Genomic DNA, 17,609 nt, shown 5'->3' with positions numbered 1-17,609 from the left:
ATAAGATTTCTGATGACTCATGGCTTTCCCACTTTTATAACACTCCTTTGCACTGAAATTGTTCTTGGAAACTTCCTTTTCTCTTTGAATTGAGCAGCCACCTTGCAGAGCCAGGTCTTGTTTGTTTTACTGGAATCTTCCACCACAGGGACCTTAGCTAAAGAAGCTTCAATAAAGCTATAAAGGACACCCAGAGTTAGTTGAAAAATCATATTAAGCTTTTTCAACATGGGTCTCTGCACTGCTAGGGGTAAATTCCTTCCAGGCAGTCTATAAAAGGTAGCAAGATCCACAAGCCTTCATCAGAAGATTGAAAAAAATGCTGTGCAAGTATTCCTCCCTTCAGCAGAAAGTGTTTAAAAGTGGAGATAAAAGTGTTGACACCATGTGATATTAATTTTTGTTTAAGTCAAAAAAAGCCACTGAAGGCGACCAGTTGTCTTGTGGAACTATCACTGTGAAGACAACTTGCTTAGGAGGAAATATTTTTGTTTTAAAAAAAAAAAATTAAAAGAAAGAAATTATGAGTCAAAACAGACCCATTTCAAGTCCCAAAAAAAGTTTCCATAGCCCTTTTCCCAAATCTCCTCACCAATTCAAATCCTGACATATTTGCAAAATTTTCCTATGTTCCAGCTATTTTCAGTACTAAAACTATCCTCCTGCAAAATATACTGGCACTTCTTGCTCCTCCTTTTAGAAAATTCCTCTATCAGCCTCCCAGTGGGCCTTGGTGCCCCATTCCTGCAGCTACTCTGACGAATACCAGAGGCGCCGGAACACGCTGGTGCACAGCTGCGCACTGTTAGGAAAGTCACTGGTGCACTGTGACCCGAGCCAGTAATGCCTCTCCCAATGAGTGGGAGCAGCTGAGGTAGTGTTCCTCATAAGCAGAGAAGTCTAAAGGGGACTCCTAATTCTCTAAGCTTTTGCACACTGTATGTATTTGTAGGACTGGAGGCCTGTCTCGGCATGTGGGGCATGTTCTTCCTGGACAACTTTTCTGCCCTTAGTGCAATTAAGTGCTCGTGCATTGGCCCTGTGACTACAGTGTGTGGTCACTCCACCCTTTTGCCAGGAGATGAGAACTCTAGATGGAGCACAGCCATCTCCTGCTCATCCTGCCATTCCAGGAATTTGCTCTGCTACACTCCGGCCAGACAAGGGGCCTGTTACAACCTGACTGTCAACTGACCTAATCACAACAGTTAAAAGTACAGGGTAGGTGGGATCTCACTATGTCACCATTTATATCCAGGACAGCCTGAACTGATTGCATGGGCCACGTCGGATGGCCTTTCAATAGCTGCAGGACAAGATCCTCATCTGGTTTAGATCCACAGAGCTTTGTTGAAGCTGGCAGAACTCCAGCAATTTCTGTCTGCAGGGGATCCAGCCCAGGGAGCAGAAAGAGTCAGAAGAGTGCTGAGGTGATTGTGTTTAGGAAGGGCTGCTGCCAGGCATTGGCTTGAGCTTATCTCAAGGAAGCTGGTGTTTGAAAGGGAGTGCTTACCTTTCAACTCCCATGGAAGAGAAATAGGAAAAAGTGGTGAGGCTGGTGCCTTTGCCACCAAGCTTATGAGCCAGCTCCCCTCATTAGAAAGTTAGTTTTGGAGGCAGATAGAGCAATAATGTGGTTTCTAGGCAGAAAACAAGACAGTGTTATAACTGCTGACACACCAAAACGCTCCTGCTCTTCTATACCTTCCCAGCCTGCTCAGATTTCGCTTGGGAATGAAGCAAGACCTGAAGGAGTCTTACAGTAGTTTCCTAAGAGACACTTCAATGTTTCTTAACTGCTGAGAACGGGGGTGCTCCTCTTACCCCCATTGTTTGCTAGTAGTAGATTTTAAGACCCTCAGACTGGAGTACCTGTGATGCAAGGTCAGGAAAAGGAGTGGCTAGTAAAGCAGCTTTGTAGCATAAATTTGAGGGGAAAAGTAAAAATGCAAAAGATGTGGCAGGCTTTCCCAGCCTGCCCATCCCATGAGAACCAGCAGTATTTCTAAAAATAGGAAATTCCTCTCACTGGGAACATCACCAGTCTGTCTCCTTTCCCATTAGATGTCAAGAGCATTAGCTAATCTATACAGTACCAGCTTAGCAGAATACCATGGTATCAAAGCTTAGCAATTCATGAGGGCCACCTTATAACCCCTGGAATTTCAAGGCAATAGCTGTTCCTGTTACTGCATCCACGTTTCAAGGAGCAGGAGCGAGGAAACTGGGTTTAACAGAATGATTCAGGCACTAAAATAAGGTTCTGAAGCTTTTAATTTGTCTGAACTCAACTCTGAATTAAATTTGCTGCCTTTTTGCTGTTGAAAAGACTAACATGACAGATAACACAATCCCTTCCCTGATGGACAGACAGTGTGCAGAAGCACCAGCACTAGTAGCAGTCAGCCTCGTGTAGCCAGCAGCAGAGCTTTGCAAACGGGCACCAAGCTTTCCTCCAAAGAATGCTTTATAATCCTGAGAAACAGAGCTCTGCCCTGGCTCTCTTCCAGGACACCACTACACGATCGTAAGAGCCACCTTCCCCCCACAGAGCAGAACATGAAGTTCCCCAGTAGCAGCCCTTCAGGTTTAGGCCTGTCAAGAGGGTGATGCAGTCTGTCATAGCTGTCCACATCCCCTTGGCATGCAGTGAGATCACCAGCACCGACACAGCTGCTGCTGCAGCTCTCAGGCTCGGGTAAAAAAAAAATGCGGCCAGGGAGCTGCCTGCAGTGGTTTGTCCTACTGAGCTCCTGTGACTCATGCACTTCATGGTGGGCACCCATGGTGTCACAGGTGTGGTAGCTAGACCCCGCAGGTTATACTGGTTTCATTTACAGGCCTGGTGGGAAGTGTTCCCAGGATGTCATGGCCTGTAGCATCCTGCCCTTCACTACTTCTGTATTGGCCTTAACTAGAGAACAGCCATTTCTCTTCTGGTCTTTTTCACATACTGAGGCATGGATCTATGTCCACATATAAAGGACTAGTCATTGCATTGCCTTGTCCCTCGCTCTGTGTCCTTCTCCTTTCTTTTCTTGTTTCCAGCTGAGCATGAGGCAACAGCAGGCTGTAGAGATGCCTATAGGTGCAGTATTTGTACCAAAGTAGCACAGTTTTGGCTGCTTTGACGAATAATAATATGGATGCTACCTATTTGCAAAACACTGTTCTGGTGTCACATAATGAGCCCAGGCCATCCTGCTGGGAGGGAAGATGAAAAAGGGATGACTGTACTGAAATAATGAGGAAAGAAGGAAGAACCACAGGTCGGGTCTTGCAGTACAGCAGAGCCAGGGCAGGAGTTAGGACTTTCTCATAATTCATAGTCTTGAGCAGTCTGCCAGGCTAAGTGAGCCACCTGGTAACAGCAACTCGTGTGCTTCAGTAGCAGTGCAGTCCCTGGGGGGCTTACACGCTCTGCTGACCATCAGTCTCAACCTACACATGCCCTGAGCTAAGTAGATCCAAGTCTGCCAAGTTCATTGATGCCCTGGCCAAGTTGTATTTGATCTCTGTTTCAGGGTAGTTCTTCCTTAATATGTCCTGAACACTTACTTCACCCTGTATATGTCACGTCCTCCCTTTCCCGCATTAGCAGTGAGCACAAGGTCCTAGCCAGGAGGTGAGGACTGGCAGCATCATTCCCCATCAGCTTTCTTTCCAGTATGCACTCTTCCAGCCTTTTTCCAGCCTTCCACCCAGTTCCATTCTGCTGGCTGCAGTACAGCCCAGGCTTCCCATAGCCAAGGAAGAAACCCACACCCTAGTCTTGCTGCATCTCCTGGGAAGGAAGAATTCCCAAATGACCAGCAGCTTCAGCACCCGGGGGTATTTAGTCATTCCTCAGCCTGACAGTGAGAAGAAAAATGCTGATTGCAACAGTGAGAGGAGTGCAGAACTCTCAGACTGACTGTGTCTCAAATAGTTGTGCTTGGAAGGGAAGAGCAAACACCAAGGGAATTCATGTTCTCCCACTTAATGCAGTGTTGTTTAGCGTACAATGGCAACAAGAAAATATTTTTTCTAGAGAGTTTTGTCACGTGTACTAGCAACAGCATGATACACAACTGAAAACATCCAGTATGAAGTCTCTAAAAGGGAGGCATTTCAAATATTTGCTATAATACTCCCCAGTGGTGATGTTTGCTTATATTTTGTATTTAACTCTGCCTGGGAGGGTGGAAGTGCGCTGCTTAGTTTTGACTTCCCAGTTCACCTCCATTATACTGCAGTGCAGTAGCTGCTCTGCCAACTTGCCTGATTTTGTCACAGTCTCACAAACGCATCCAGTGAAAGACTCAGTTCCTACAGTCACACAGTTCTGCACTTCTTCTAAGAGCAGCCCAAAGATGAGCAGAAAGTCTGCACAGTTCTCATCCTTTTTATTCATAGAAATATATGAAGCCACAAGCCTAACTCTTCTGACCTGAAAGCAGGATGCAAACAAAACCTCAAGATTATATTTGGGTTTTGGAAAGACCAAACCATTATTTTATTCAGGGAGAGGTAGGGGGAAGGGCTGTCTTCATGATTTGAGTTAGAAATACTGATATATTTTGCAGTTCCAGAACTGGAAGAGAAAAAAAATAATGCAAAAGAAGTGAGATTAAATAGTTGTACAGGTAGAAAGGGCTGTGCTTTTTTTTTCTTTTTACTCCTGTTAATGTATAGCAAGCACTTAATTTGTGTTAAACAAGTTTGATTTTTGGAACAGCTGTTCAATTTGTCAATTTTGTTGTCCACTGTGCACTCCCAAAATATCTTAAATATCTATTTCATCAAGGAAGGATAGTCATGCCCATCAGTATCACATCAATTTGCATTATTGATGCCCATCACATATTCTTTCAGCATGCTGAGTAACAATGGAGAAGGACTGTGTTTCCCAGTTACTCGTAGCTGCTATCAGTTACTGATGGCCATTTCAGGCCAGGTTTTCAAACATGATTTCTCCCCAGATTTAAGCTATGTGTACAGGAAGAATTCAGTTTGTGTTTGGACACTATAGTGAAAAGCTTCCTTGGAATTCTAGCTATGCATCGGCATAGCTGTGCACTGACCTCTCTGGAAAGCTTGGCCTATATTCAGATGTCTTTTGAGATCTCAGAGTCTGGCTAGCAACTGTTTTCAGGATTGGCCCAAGGACCAGGAAACACTCAGTCCGTCTGTCACAGACGACAGAGATAAATGCATAAAGGGTAGAGGGGACAAGTTCTGCTGTGTGTACACAGAAGCTAACCAGGAGACTTTGCTCTGGACAATGCTCTCATCAGTTTTACTCCACCCAATCTGAATATGCCTAATGAGGTTCCACTTAGGGCTCTTGCTTTATGTCAGTGGAAACTGTCAGGCTCCCAGTCTCTTCCCAACCCTGAAAGCCTTACAGTAAACAACATGAAAGCAAAAGGCCACACAGTCTGCCGCTCCAGGTACATATATGTTATTTTACGTATATAGGTACATTAATGTATATGTTAGCATTGGAAATCCACCCACCCATCTTCCCTAGCTAAGAACACAGGCAGATTTGCTGTGCTTGAGTCCTTTTGCCTTTGCTTTGGAAATCTTGAAGTCTCCAAAACGTATGTAATGTTTCCATTAGTTCTTGATACTGAGGGGGAGGAAGTGCAGAGCACTGGCTAGAGGATGGAGCTCCTAGTGCTGTGAATCAGCAGCTCCAAGACAAATTATTACCTTGAGTACAGGCAAAGGCAGAAGTGATCAGCAAGCTGAGGCCTGCTCTAGAAATTATAACATGTAACATTCATAGAAATCTTTTCATCCTGAAGGACTTTTGTCTACTTCCCAACACACTCACAGATATACATTACAGGAATCTCTTTATATTCCCTTGGAAGGCAGCTGTTTCCAGAGAGGAGTATGGCAGCTTTTTACAAAGATGGTTTCGGATGAGCTGCAGTGAGGTATATCCAATACCCATCCCTCACTTTTCATCTTCCCTTCTGTCCTCTCCTTCCTGGCACCACCAGCTCCTCACCTTGAGAGAAACTTGCCCAAATCACTGTTCTTCCACCCAGTCCCAGCTGTTTCATCTCTCATACTTTTTTGAAACCAGCACCCCCCTCTCTCAGCTGCACCATCCCTCCCTGGGTCTCACAACAGCCACCCACCCTGCTTCCTACGCACTTCATGTGTCCTCAAAGGGACTTGTCGCTTCCCTCTCCCTTCCTCCCCTCACGTTCTTCTTCTGACCATCATGTTGCCTTCCCTCTCCTTTACTTACAGCCATCTGTCACACTCGGGTAACACCTGCCCTTCCTGGCACATTGTCCCCCTCCAGTGTGGGCTGCCTCCTTGTTTTTGCCATGACATAGTCTTCTTCCCTGGGCTTTGAAGGGCTTTCAGGCAGGACATCGCTGTGACCAGTTGGGCTAAGCCTCCAAACCCTCTTATTCAATTTAAAAATTCAGATCAAGTCATTAGCTCCCTGGAATAGGCATTCATTTCATCTCCAAGAGCTGCTCCCCTCTCTAGGTAGACACTGTTTGCTATGCCAACTATCCCATCTTCCAATGCTGTCCTCAAACTCAGAGACAATTGATCCATTGACAAATAAGGACACGGCCATAAAACTGCCCTTTAGGGGGCCACAATCTAGTGAATTTTTAATCTCTGGATAACACCAGCTTTAGAAGGATGAGAAGGGAGCTCCCAGTAACTAAAATTCAGCAGGAAATAGGCGAATTGCTAAAAGCAGCAGTGCTATTTAAAGCAGTAGTGGCACCAAGCTGTGAGATACCTGGCGCAAAGCAGCAGCTTTGGGTTTTTCAGCATTTCTTGATCTTACTATTCCTGTCCCATCTCACCTGAACCACTACCACAGGGGCTGCGGCCATGGTTCCACAAGACAGGAAATCCAGTCGTGTGCATACTAGCAAAAAACAGGCAAAACAAATAAACAAAAAAATCCACCACCAAAAAGAAAACAACCAGTGAAGCTACATGGTGAGAAATGCTGAACCAGTACATACACACTCATTGCTTGCTTAAATTAGCTTAAAAATTTTACAGCCAGGCAGATTTTATGCTGGGTCAGGTATCATCCATCTTCCCCCAGTCAGCACAAAGACTGTATCATGCCTGGTCTGACTTGACAGAAGTGTAATTGCATAATCCTGCCAGATCTTAGTGGAATGCATGCTGCCAGGTATTCCACTAGTGCACAGATGAGTATTCATTAAGCCAGTCTGCCTTACGGAGTTTAGGTGGCAGAGCGTCTGCAAGAAGATAATTTTCTCTGTAGGCTGAATCCACTGACAGTCCTGCTGACTTGTCAGCTTTGTGTTAAATCTGTTGAGTCCTTTTCATGCTGTCAGAAGGAAATCTGTCCCACAAAAAAAAAAAATTCTGATAGAAGAAAGTTATTATCGTGTTCATCTCGTCCTCCTAGTACCGTATGGTTGGGGTTCTTTTTCTATTCACGTTCACCTCATCTGGAGGTTGTGAAAGAAGCTGCATTAGTGATATTGGAGAATGTTTAAATATGCATCATATTTTTTGACAGAAATGCGAGTGCAGCCACAAACAGACAGGAATTAATGAACAGAAAATTCTCCCCTTTACGTTTCTGTCTGAACATCCCTGTAATAATGGTTTTGCATTTATGCAGTTTTGGCAAGCAGATGGCTTCCCAAGTGCCCTGTAACTTCACAATAAAACTGTGCTGTGTTATGTGGATAGCTTCACCCATCACTGAAATGCTGCCAAATCAGAGATAGTAACTGGCTGCTTTTGTGCGAGGCCTTAGCAACTCTACAACAGTAAGAGAGGGCGTAAAGAGACCTAGCACATTTGCAGTGGAATGAGCAAGGGATCACTTTGAAAACTCCTAATGGGACTGTAGATCAAGAGCAGTTCTTGGTCTAAGCTCACAACTAATAAACTGCCAGAGGAAAGAGTCAGGCTCTATGCATCTGTGAAATAAAAAAGGGGTGGAGGGAAGGAAATCAAAGTGAGGCTCTAATGCTTAGGTTCAGTTACAGAACAAGCTTCATATTTTTTCAGGTGTTGAGCACTTCCAACTCTGGCTGGAATCAGGCAAAACATCCTTAGTTCTCTATGCTGTTGAAGAATCCTCTGAAAATGAAAGCTCTGAACTGAACATTAAAATATTAAGACATTTTTAAACATCTTTATTAGTAGCTTGCCCTTAGCAGGGTGACAGACAGTGTAAAACTCTATCCAAATGATTTAGTAACAATCTACTCTTTTATATTCTAAAAGCAAAACTAAAAATTCAACCCTATGAATCACCTACATAGTAATCCTCTAGGCACTTGTCTGTGTGAGAAACCACCACAGTCAGTAACTCTGAGTAGGTAGTTGTAAACAGAGGTAGGTCTGTCCCATCTGCCCTTTCCACATGTCATGCTACGTGTTAAGTAACAATACAACACTCATAATAATTTTCCTCTAAAGTGTTCTGTCACTTAAGAACAAGATACATACATTTACACCTTGGTTTTCCTGTTAAGTACCTCCATACAGGAGAATGCAGGTGTGATCAGCGCTTGTTAAACTGCACAGAGAGAGGTGTTTCTGGGCAGCAACAGGAGAGATCTCACAAGTTCCCCAGGCACAAACACAAGCAGGACATACAAGAGGAGTGAGTTGGGCTTTTGTCCCAGCATGGGATGCAGATGAATCCATGCTGTTGTGATTGCTCTGAAACATCACCAAGTGTTACTCCCCAGGGCTTTGTTCTCCCTTTAATGGAGATATGCAGGACAGCTGTCAGGACAACGTCTCCAAAGAAGCTGGGAAAGAAAGTCTGCTAATCAATCTAGACATTTAATGAAATCCGCAGGGACATTCAAAACTCACTGTATGTTACTGGAACAGCTGGGAACATACAAAATGTCTAAGCAGATAGTAGTTCCCTGTTGTTGTTGGGTAGAGCAACATTTTTATTTGTGAATAGGAAAGGGAGACTCAGAACAGATACTAAGTGCCTCTGTGGATCCAGGCTTGATACATAATAAAAATCAACAGAGCTAAGCACCTGAGGATGCTTTTGGACAAACCCTGAGATGCAGGCGGATCAAAGGGCTAAGGTCAGTCTCCCAAGTCCTCAGCTAATACCACAACTACAGTACCACCTTTCCCCCTTCCCCCCCCCCTTTTTTTTTTTGTTTTTGAGTACTCCATCCCTACTTTTACTGAAGCACAGAAAGGCAGGCTGAGTATCACACTTTCCCAACCTCATCCCAGCCCCTATTAACACAACAGAGTGCCTAACAATAGCTGTTCCTCTGAAAGAGGGAAACCATCCACAGGACATCACTGTAGCATTACAAGGTGCCCTAGAGAGCATGACTGTTTCCCCCTTGATCGCCCCAAGAAGGCGGCTGGAAGAAGTAATTGTGGTGCAATTAAAACACCTGCTAGCTGGACAAAAAATGTCAATGAGATTTGACAAGATTAAATGCACAAACATCTCCAAATAGAGTCGCCCTGACTCATTGCTTCCATGGTGAAAAAGCAAGCTGTGTAGCTCTGTGTATGAAGAATAAATTCTGCTATGCTAGATGACTTCCAGTGCAGCCCAGGCAGAACTGAGCATCAGGTGTGGGTGTGCATGCTGTGTTTAGCAGAGTTTGGGGGGCAGTGGGGGTCCCTATTTGCATATTCATTGATCTGCTTGCAGAGGGACTGCTTACAGCCTGAGTCCAGTCCAAGTGAAATGAGGTGTCAGCATTGACTTTGTCCCACTGCCAGTGCCTCCTAGTGCAATTTGGGAAAGAATCAGCATGCATAGCTTTACAGCAGGTATGCAGTTAGACACATGGAGGTGATCTCCTTGCAGTGAGAACATCCAAAGGCTAAAAGGCTGTTAATATCTTAAAGCAAGCAGAACCAAGTTTCTTTCAATTGTAAGAGGGTCCGACTCATGAGCATTATGGAGGTCAGGCACAGGGACTGCACAAGACATACAGATATCAATATAATATATTGAATGCTCAGCAGGTCTCTGTAAAGGTAGTACGAACTCTGAATTCTCTGAAGCTCTCAGCATGAAACATAGCTGAGCAGAGCCAGGCCCAGCATTGCTTGCTGCTGCTAGAGAAGCCACCAGTGTCCTAAGTGAGCAGAAGGCCACTGGTGGGACAAACATCTCTCTCTTTCACCTATGATTTCTGTAGATCCCATGGAAGAGAGCAGGGCAAGCTGTCCACATCCAGGAGCGCTTCCCCCCACCCCCTTCTTGTAAACAGCAGCATATAATTGATCAAAGCAAAACACTGCCCAGTAATAATACTTTGCAGTTGTATGGAAGTTCTCAGTGGCAAAGAGTTAGTACCAATTTATCCAGCTGAAGAGAAAGTTCACACAGGCTTTACTCCTGACTTGAGAGCCAGGATTTCACCTGTTCGCTTAGTCACAAGGGAGAAAATGCCAGTGGCAAAAACCAAGATCAGAGCTCAGCAGTCCTTCCTTCTGTAGTTCTGATGTAATGACTAGGATGCACTGGTTGCCCTCTAGGTTTTGGAGAGGACAGAAAGGAAGAAAAAAAAAAAAAAAAAAGGAAAAAAGCTGGGGGGGGGGGTGGCACTGAACTAATTATCATACATTTATTCATGAAAGCCAAGATTAAAATAGGACGTTAAAGGATTTGAATGCATATAGCATATGCTCTGTCCTGATCTCTCCTAATAGAGTGCAGCACTCTGGCAACACAGATAACCCCAGAAGTTGCACAGCATAGGAAAGCCTGACAGAACAGAGGGAGAGCACCAGTCTCGGTGAGGCTTTAAAGGTGAAAAAACCCTGTAGAGCTAGGAAGGATGGTCATTTTATTGCTGCCATTGCTGTTTTAAAAACATCTCCACACACTATCATGCCCTATATTGCCTAGAGATGGGCCCAAGTCCAACACTGTGCATCCATTATCCATAGTTCTGAGGCATGTGAAATTTGAACCTACTGTTTGTAGCTTGAGTCCACCTCTGGTGTTCACAGCAATGCTGTCTTTTAAGCATCAAGGACTTAGCAAAGTAAACATAAATCCTTTTGCTTTGTGCACATGCAGCAGGTATGACAGGATGATCGCTCAGGTAAGGCAGGTTATTTGCATCTTGGGTTTTGAATTGGATGGAACAAAGTTAAACTGGCACAACTAGACAAGACCTGAGAGTTGTTAAGCAATAGAGATATGCATCTCAAACCAGTCTGGGTGCAAGTACTGCAATTATCCAGCTTTCTACAGCCTTTGCAGGCTATGCTGATGGCCAGTAATTCAGAAACTAGACCTCTCTTGTTGCCACATGCAAGACTTCTGCTGTAGCTGTTTGAATATAGCAGTTTCCCCATGATATGTATTTGAATGAAGCATCTGTAGTTCAGGACTTCTTTGGGTCATCTCTTAATGTGGAGAAGCTGAGACCTATCCTTAACTGTGCACACTTTGGGCGTTTCAGTGTGAAGGGCACTGACTCATGTCCACCTTCTTTGGGACAAAGAATGTTTCCTGTTTCCTTTATCGAGCTACCTGATCTACTGTGGAAGCTTCATCTTTGCAAGTGTATCCTCAGATGGCATAGTTCAGGTACAGCAAGTAGGCTTCTCTACTCCCATGCATGTGCATCTCTGCTTTTCCTCCACCCCTCGCAGGTTACGACTTTGCTGCTGTACTGGAGTGGTTTGCAGAGCGGGTTGACCGCATCATTCTCCTTTTTGATGCGCACAAGCTGGACATCTCTGATGAATTCTCCGAGGTCATCAAGGCCCTGAAGAACCACGAGGACAAGATGAGAGTTGTTCTTAACAAGGCTGACCAGATAGAGACTCAACAGCTGATGCGGGTGTACGGTGCCCTCATGTGGTCCCTGGGAAAGATCGTCAACACTCCTGAGGTCATCAGGGTCTACATTGGCTCCTTCTGGTCCCATCAGTTGCTCATCCCCGACAACCGCAAGTTGTTTGAGGCAGAGGAGCAGGACCTGTTCAGGGATATCCAGAGCCTGCCCCGCAATGCAGCCCTGAGGAAGCTGAACGATCTCATCAAGCGAGCACGGCTGGCCAAGGTGGGTGTTGGCATAAAACCCCCTCAGGCATTCAGTTGAGCTGTCTGCAGTATGCAGGCTATGGGAAAGTGGGTTTGGCCAGTTCAGCTTGCAGAGCTGGTGGATCCTACTCTACTTCCATCCCATTTCACTCAAGCCCAGCATATTAGTTCTGTGCACTTCAAGGAAGAAAGCACCTCCTGTCAATCATGACAGGCCAGAGTGAGGAAGATAGCCACAGATCAAAGCAGGTAGCAAGCACTTGAAGGGATCTGGAAAGCAGTTGCTCTGTGGTAGCAACTTGAGAGTTAGGACCAATTCAGTATGTCAGAATCACACACCAAGAGAATTGGTAAGCTCTAGGTCTTTTGCCTTAAGACTTTCTTCATCAAGGGAGATACCTGGCCTAGGTGGATGCAGAGGAGGTGGAGACTCACAAGAATGGCAAATAAGCTTGCCATATCTCTGAATATTTGAAATAAGCTGAACAAAGCCCCTCAGGATACAGGGAAGAGCCCTGTATCAATTGAGGGGAAAAAAATAATCAGAAGATCCCTAAAAAGTTTTCTGTGCAAGGGTCTTCATTTCTAAAAAAAAACAACACAAAACCCACCGCACCACTCCCTCCAGGAAGCACGTGTGAGTGTTACTGTCATATGCCCAGGACTCCTACACCATCTTCACCTTGCCTCAGCGCAGCCAGAGCACACGGCTGAGCAGCGCTTAGCACTGGAGTGATAAGCAGTAGGTACAGGCAAGCTGAGGAGCTGAGCTTGCTCTTCAGCGTGGGACAAGATGGGGTTGAGTCTTAGGCACAGATACTCTTTGCTGGCAAGAATTTTCTGATGCGCTTTTTAACACTTGTCTTCACTTCATATCATTTAATGCCCTTCAGGTCCATGCCTACATCATCAGCTCCCTAAAGAAGGAAATGCCGTCAATGTTTGGCAAAGACAATAAAAAGAAAGAGCTTGTTAACAACTTGGGAGAGATTTATGCCCGGATTGAACGGGAGCATCAGATCTCACCGGGAGACTTCCCTAATCTGAGAAAGATGCAGGTAAGCAGTGGCGTCTTGGCTAAAGCACCAAGCATCCAAGGAAAGAACATTAGAGTAACTGCAGGGAATAGGACAGAAGCCACAGAGACATTGGTTATTGTTGCTTGTGGGAAAGACCTGTTGTAATGTTGAAGTGGGCCTTGAAATATGTGCAGTCTCTATCTGGGCATGAACACTTTTTGCACATAGAGCTCATGTGAAGCTACAGCTGCCTTCCTTTCTCAAATTTTTGCCTGAATAGCATTTTACAGCAAGTTATTTCTTGTATTTTTTCTGTATTTTTAATTCCAGGTTCCATCTGCAGATTTTTCAGGCCTAAGAATACTGCTAATTTATATTAAAAGGAAAGCTATATCCTGAAAAGCCTACACATGCCCTTCTCCTCAAGAGCTGTATTTTTTTTGTCTTCACTTTTTTTTCTAGAAAGAGAGAAAGGAGGCTGTGAAAACTTAAAAGCCCCTTTTCTATTTTAAGCAGAGAAGCAGGTTTTCTGTTCTGCAGAGCTGAGACCTGACCCAGTGTTCATGTAAGTCAAAGACTTCAAAGCACCTTGGATCAGAGCCTTGTATTGTATATTCAAACAATGCTGGACACTGCTACATTGCTGTGTGGCTTCAGTCCAAGCAGAAACCTGTTCCGAGTTGCTAGCTGTTGAAGTCATTACTAGCTCCCTATGGAAAACACAGCATCTGCCTCTTTTTTTTTAAGTGTATTTTCCGTGAGTTCTTGGGAATGAGATCTATGGAGTGTATCCAACAGAAGATCCCATTCACTGCTTGTTAAAATGTGTGTTTAAAAATAACTGTAGGAGTGAATACTGTGGATTTAATGAGTAGAGGGTGAAGGATAAAGCTGTAGGTCATTTTGCAGCTTTTAGAAAGAGTTAACTGCAGGCCCTGCTCAAAGCCCTTTTGCTTAGCCGTGAAAATTACAGAAACTGAGCCATGCTGTAAAGACATGCTCACCTCTCTACAGACACACTACTGTCTTTGTGGCATCTGAAAGATGCACTGCATGATGACGAGTAAAATAGTCTTTTGCCAGAGTGGCATCTCCTTCCCAAAGTGCAGAGGGGGAGGGAATGCAGAGCACTGGCTGGAGGACGTAGCAAGAGCTGCACAACCAGTTTGCCTTGAACAATTTGGTCTTCAAGGAGATTCCTTCTATGTGACTTGAAAAGAAAGAGTCTTATTTGCATATGGCCATCATCTGGGCCTTTGAGTAAACCACTTCCCCTCTCTGTCCCATGTCAGCCCCTCTTTATAAGCTGAGAAGATCATTTTTTGTAGGGCTTAAAAAGTATTCAAGTAAGAGCAAGGCCAGCTAGAGAGACCCCATCACATGCTGAGGAGCAGGGCTATCAGAGGAGGGAACGCTGAGCTCCCCATACTTGCCCTGCAGTAGCTTTTTTTTGAGCCGAACAGCAGACAGGCATCCCACTCCACACCGTTACTGCACTGTGCATGGTCATGTCACTCACCTCTTGCTATGTTGTCCCACTTAAAGGATCAGTTGCAAGCCCAGGATTTTAGCAAGTTCCAGCCTCTGAAGAGCAAGCTGCTGGAGACCGTGGAAGACATGCTGGCCAATGACATCGCCCAGCTCATGGTGCTCGTACGCCAGGAAGAGTCACAGCGGCCAACCCAGATGGTGAAGGGAGGAGCCTTCGAGGGCACCTTGCATGGTCCGTTCGGCCATGGCTATGGCGAAGGCGCTGGTGAAGGGATCGATGATGCCGAGTGGGTGGTGGCCAGGGACAAGCCCATGTACGATGAGATCTTCTACACACTCTCGCCTGTCGATGGTAAAATAACTGGTGCCAATGCAAAGAAGGAGATGGTAAGGTCTAAGCTGCCCAACACGGTGCTGGGCAAGATATGGAAACTGGCTGACATCGACAAAGATGGCATGCTGGATGATGAGGAGTTTGCCTTGGCGAATCATCTCATTAAAGTCAAGTTGGAGGGTCATGAGCTGCCAAATGAGCTCCCTTCCCATCTCCTCCCTCCATCCAAAAGGAAAATAACAGAGTGAAAGGAAGGTTACAGGGGAGAGGGAAAGGGAGGGGGAAAAAAAAAAAGATCTAGAAAAACATGTTTACTTAAATTATACCTTTAGATGTGAGATCACCTTTGGATTTATACCTATTTTGCTGTATAAAGAAAAAAAAAGAACCAACCTAAAGCAGAACAAAAAAGTCCAACCCTTCTTCATGATAATATGCGATTAACTCTTCCAGTGTAACGTCCCTGCTGTCTAATGTGTAGTCTGTAAATATGAAGGTAAAGAAAGGATGTTGAGACTAGGAGAATCTGGTTAGCAGAAGTAGAAGAAAACCTGAAGTGGGCTGCATTTTCGGAGAGTGGAATAGGCACTAATAGAAATCTGCTAATTGTCAATATCACTCCTGAGCTTTGGCTGCACCTTCTGCTGTTTAATGGGTCTCGCAAACTTCAGGAGACTGAGACCTTGATAGTAAAGAGGAAGCCACAAGGTCTCCAAGCTATTGGCCAGACTAAAGAGCACCTCCTAATTAACTGAAGCCCACACTAAAATACTAGATACTAAACCCAGAGTTAAGAATTTTAGGAACCTTCATTCACTGTTAGATGCAAATTTTACAAGCATTTCACTGTCCTTAAAGAAAAAAGTATAAATAAAATCTGAAACAGCTCTGAACTGGACAGCTGGAGTTCCTCATTGTTCGCTGTGGGGCAGGCACTAAGAATTCCAATCACCTCTACCTCCCACATTCAGTCCTCAGGGGAGACTTGTTCTGCAGATGTGGCCAAGAGAACCACCCCCCGCAAGGAAACAGAAGGAGGAGGCACTAGAGGCAGACTTCAGGTGGGTTGGAAGGGAGGAAGACCACTCCCAGGCTCACTGAACATTTCACAACCAGTGGATAGTGTTTTCTCTTTGAACAGTGGTGGTGTTTATCATTCCTGTCAAGTGGTATGTTTACTCTCATCGTGCACAGTGAAAGCTACTAGGTCCCATTCTTACTGTAAAGCTAAGAACCCCACACTGTCAGGTAGATGGTCCATCATAAGAGCAGAGAACACAGCAGGGCAGTGGGCAGAGCTTGCTCTGCTGCCTGTGCCCTCACAAATATAGCCAAGACGTTGACAGCCTTCACCCACCCTCTTCCTCACCACACAGTAACACTTGATCCCCTCGAGAACCTCTACCCTGAGCCAAGAGACCTTCCCCCCCGCCTCTTTCACACTATGAAATTTTTGTTTTCAAGACCTGATTTTGGCAGAAATCCATCAATTTGCTCTTTTGTTTCCCAAACACACACACACACACACACACGCAGGCACTCTCCTGGGTTTTGTTGTTGCTTTGGAGCAGTGTGTTGTTCCAATTCCTTTTGTCACTTTATATAAGCTGAGCTCCTACTGTGATGAAAAACCAAGACAAGTATAACTTATTTTATATCTCTGTGTTCATATTATATAGAGAAATATATTCTGTGTATGTAGGATGTGCTTATTGCAGTACATTTATCACTTGTCTTAAAAATTAATGCATTAACCTTTTTTTTGTACCCTGGTCCTAAAACATTATTAAAAAAGAAAGGCCAGATCCGTCTATTTCTTTACGTAGCAAAATGAAATGCAACTGAAAAAAAAAAGCGCTAATTTCGATGTGCAACAACGAGGCAGTCATCCTTAGCACATTCCCAAACATGCATGTACAGGTCAGTCCCACCAGACGCGGGTGTGCACTGCCAAACGACTGGTTAACGTCTGCAACGTCTCCGTCACTTCTGGCGGTCTAATCACAACCTTGATACTTGCTGAAGCAGGTGGAATTGTACCCACAAATCACCTTGTTCAACATAGAGGAGAGGAAACAACCAAGTAAATACTTCATTACGAAAAGGCATACGTTGAAAGAGTTTCCTCCTGCCAGTCACAGATGAGAATGCTACAGATTTATCACTATCTGGAAAGGACACAAAAGACCTTAGTCTTAAATCTTGCTGGCTCTGGTTTTACTTCTGTCTTCATTGGCTTTTCTTTACATGTCCATCACAGCGACCATTATCCCCAGAACAGGACAGCAAGACGCACTGAGTGAGACAGTGAGAGCAGTTAGGATAGCGCTGGGGAAGCACTCGGGGAGAGGGTGTGAGCCATAGTGATTGTCGGAGTTTCCATTTGGCATTTGTACAGGGTGAGAGAGAGGGGAGAGGAAGTCATAGGGCGGAGAGCAAGAAGCAATAAATGCAAACTTAGAGAGAAGTCAGCAGACTCTATGTCACTCCAGTTCAACTACCCAGTAACCCCCAGTTTAACCATCATTGCAGCATGCACATCTGCTAAGGCTGTCCATTGGCATATTCTGGGGAATTTACATCCATCTGACTCCAGGACAAGGTTGAGGCTGAGCAAAGCGCCCTGAATCGGCCCTACCTCTATGCAGGCATGATCTTCTGATGGCCTCTCGTACAGCACACTGCTTGTGCCCATCGTGTCACACTGAAACGTAACACTCCCTTAAAAAGCGGCAGA

General features: G+C 44.9%; 1 protein-coding gene across 1 annotated transcript in view; it reads left to right on the top strand.

Moving 5' to 3' along the window:
* EHD3 (EH domain containing 3) overlaps positions 1-16,675 on the top strand; it is a 29,858-nt gene extending 13,183 nt beyond the window's left edge. Inside the window, exons 4-6 of the mRNA XM_009958069.2 lie at positions 11,635-12,047; positions 12,922-13,086; positions 14,593-16,675. Coding sequence (XP_009956371.1) covers positions 11,635-12,047; positions 12,922-13,086; positions 14,593-15,120 — 1,106 coding nt within the window. The 3' untranslated portion in view covers positions 15,121-16,675. The remainder of the gene's footprint in view (positions 1-11,634; positions 12,048-12,921; positions 13,087-14,592) is intronic.
* Positions 16,676-17,609: the final 934 nt, after the last annotated feature.

The sequence above is a fragment of the Leptosomus discolor genome, chromosome 2 (assembly GCF_034619465.1).
Source record: "Leptosomus discolor isolate bLepDis1 chromosome 2, bLepDis1.hap2, whole genome shotgun sequence".
NCBI classification, from domain to species: domain Eukaryota; kingdom Metazoa; phylum Chordata; class Aves; order Leptosomiformes; family Leptosomidae; genus Leptosomus; species Leptosomus discolor.
The sequence above is the reverse complement of the archived record's forward strand: the minus strand, read 5'-3'. Positions and strand labels throughout refer to the sequence as shown.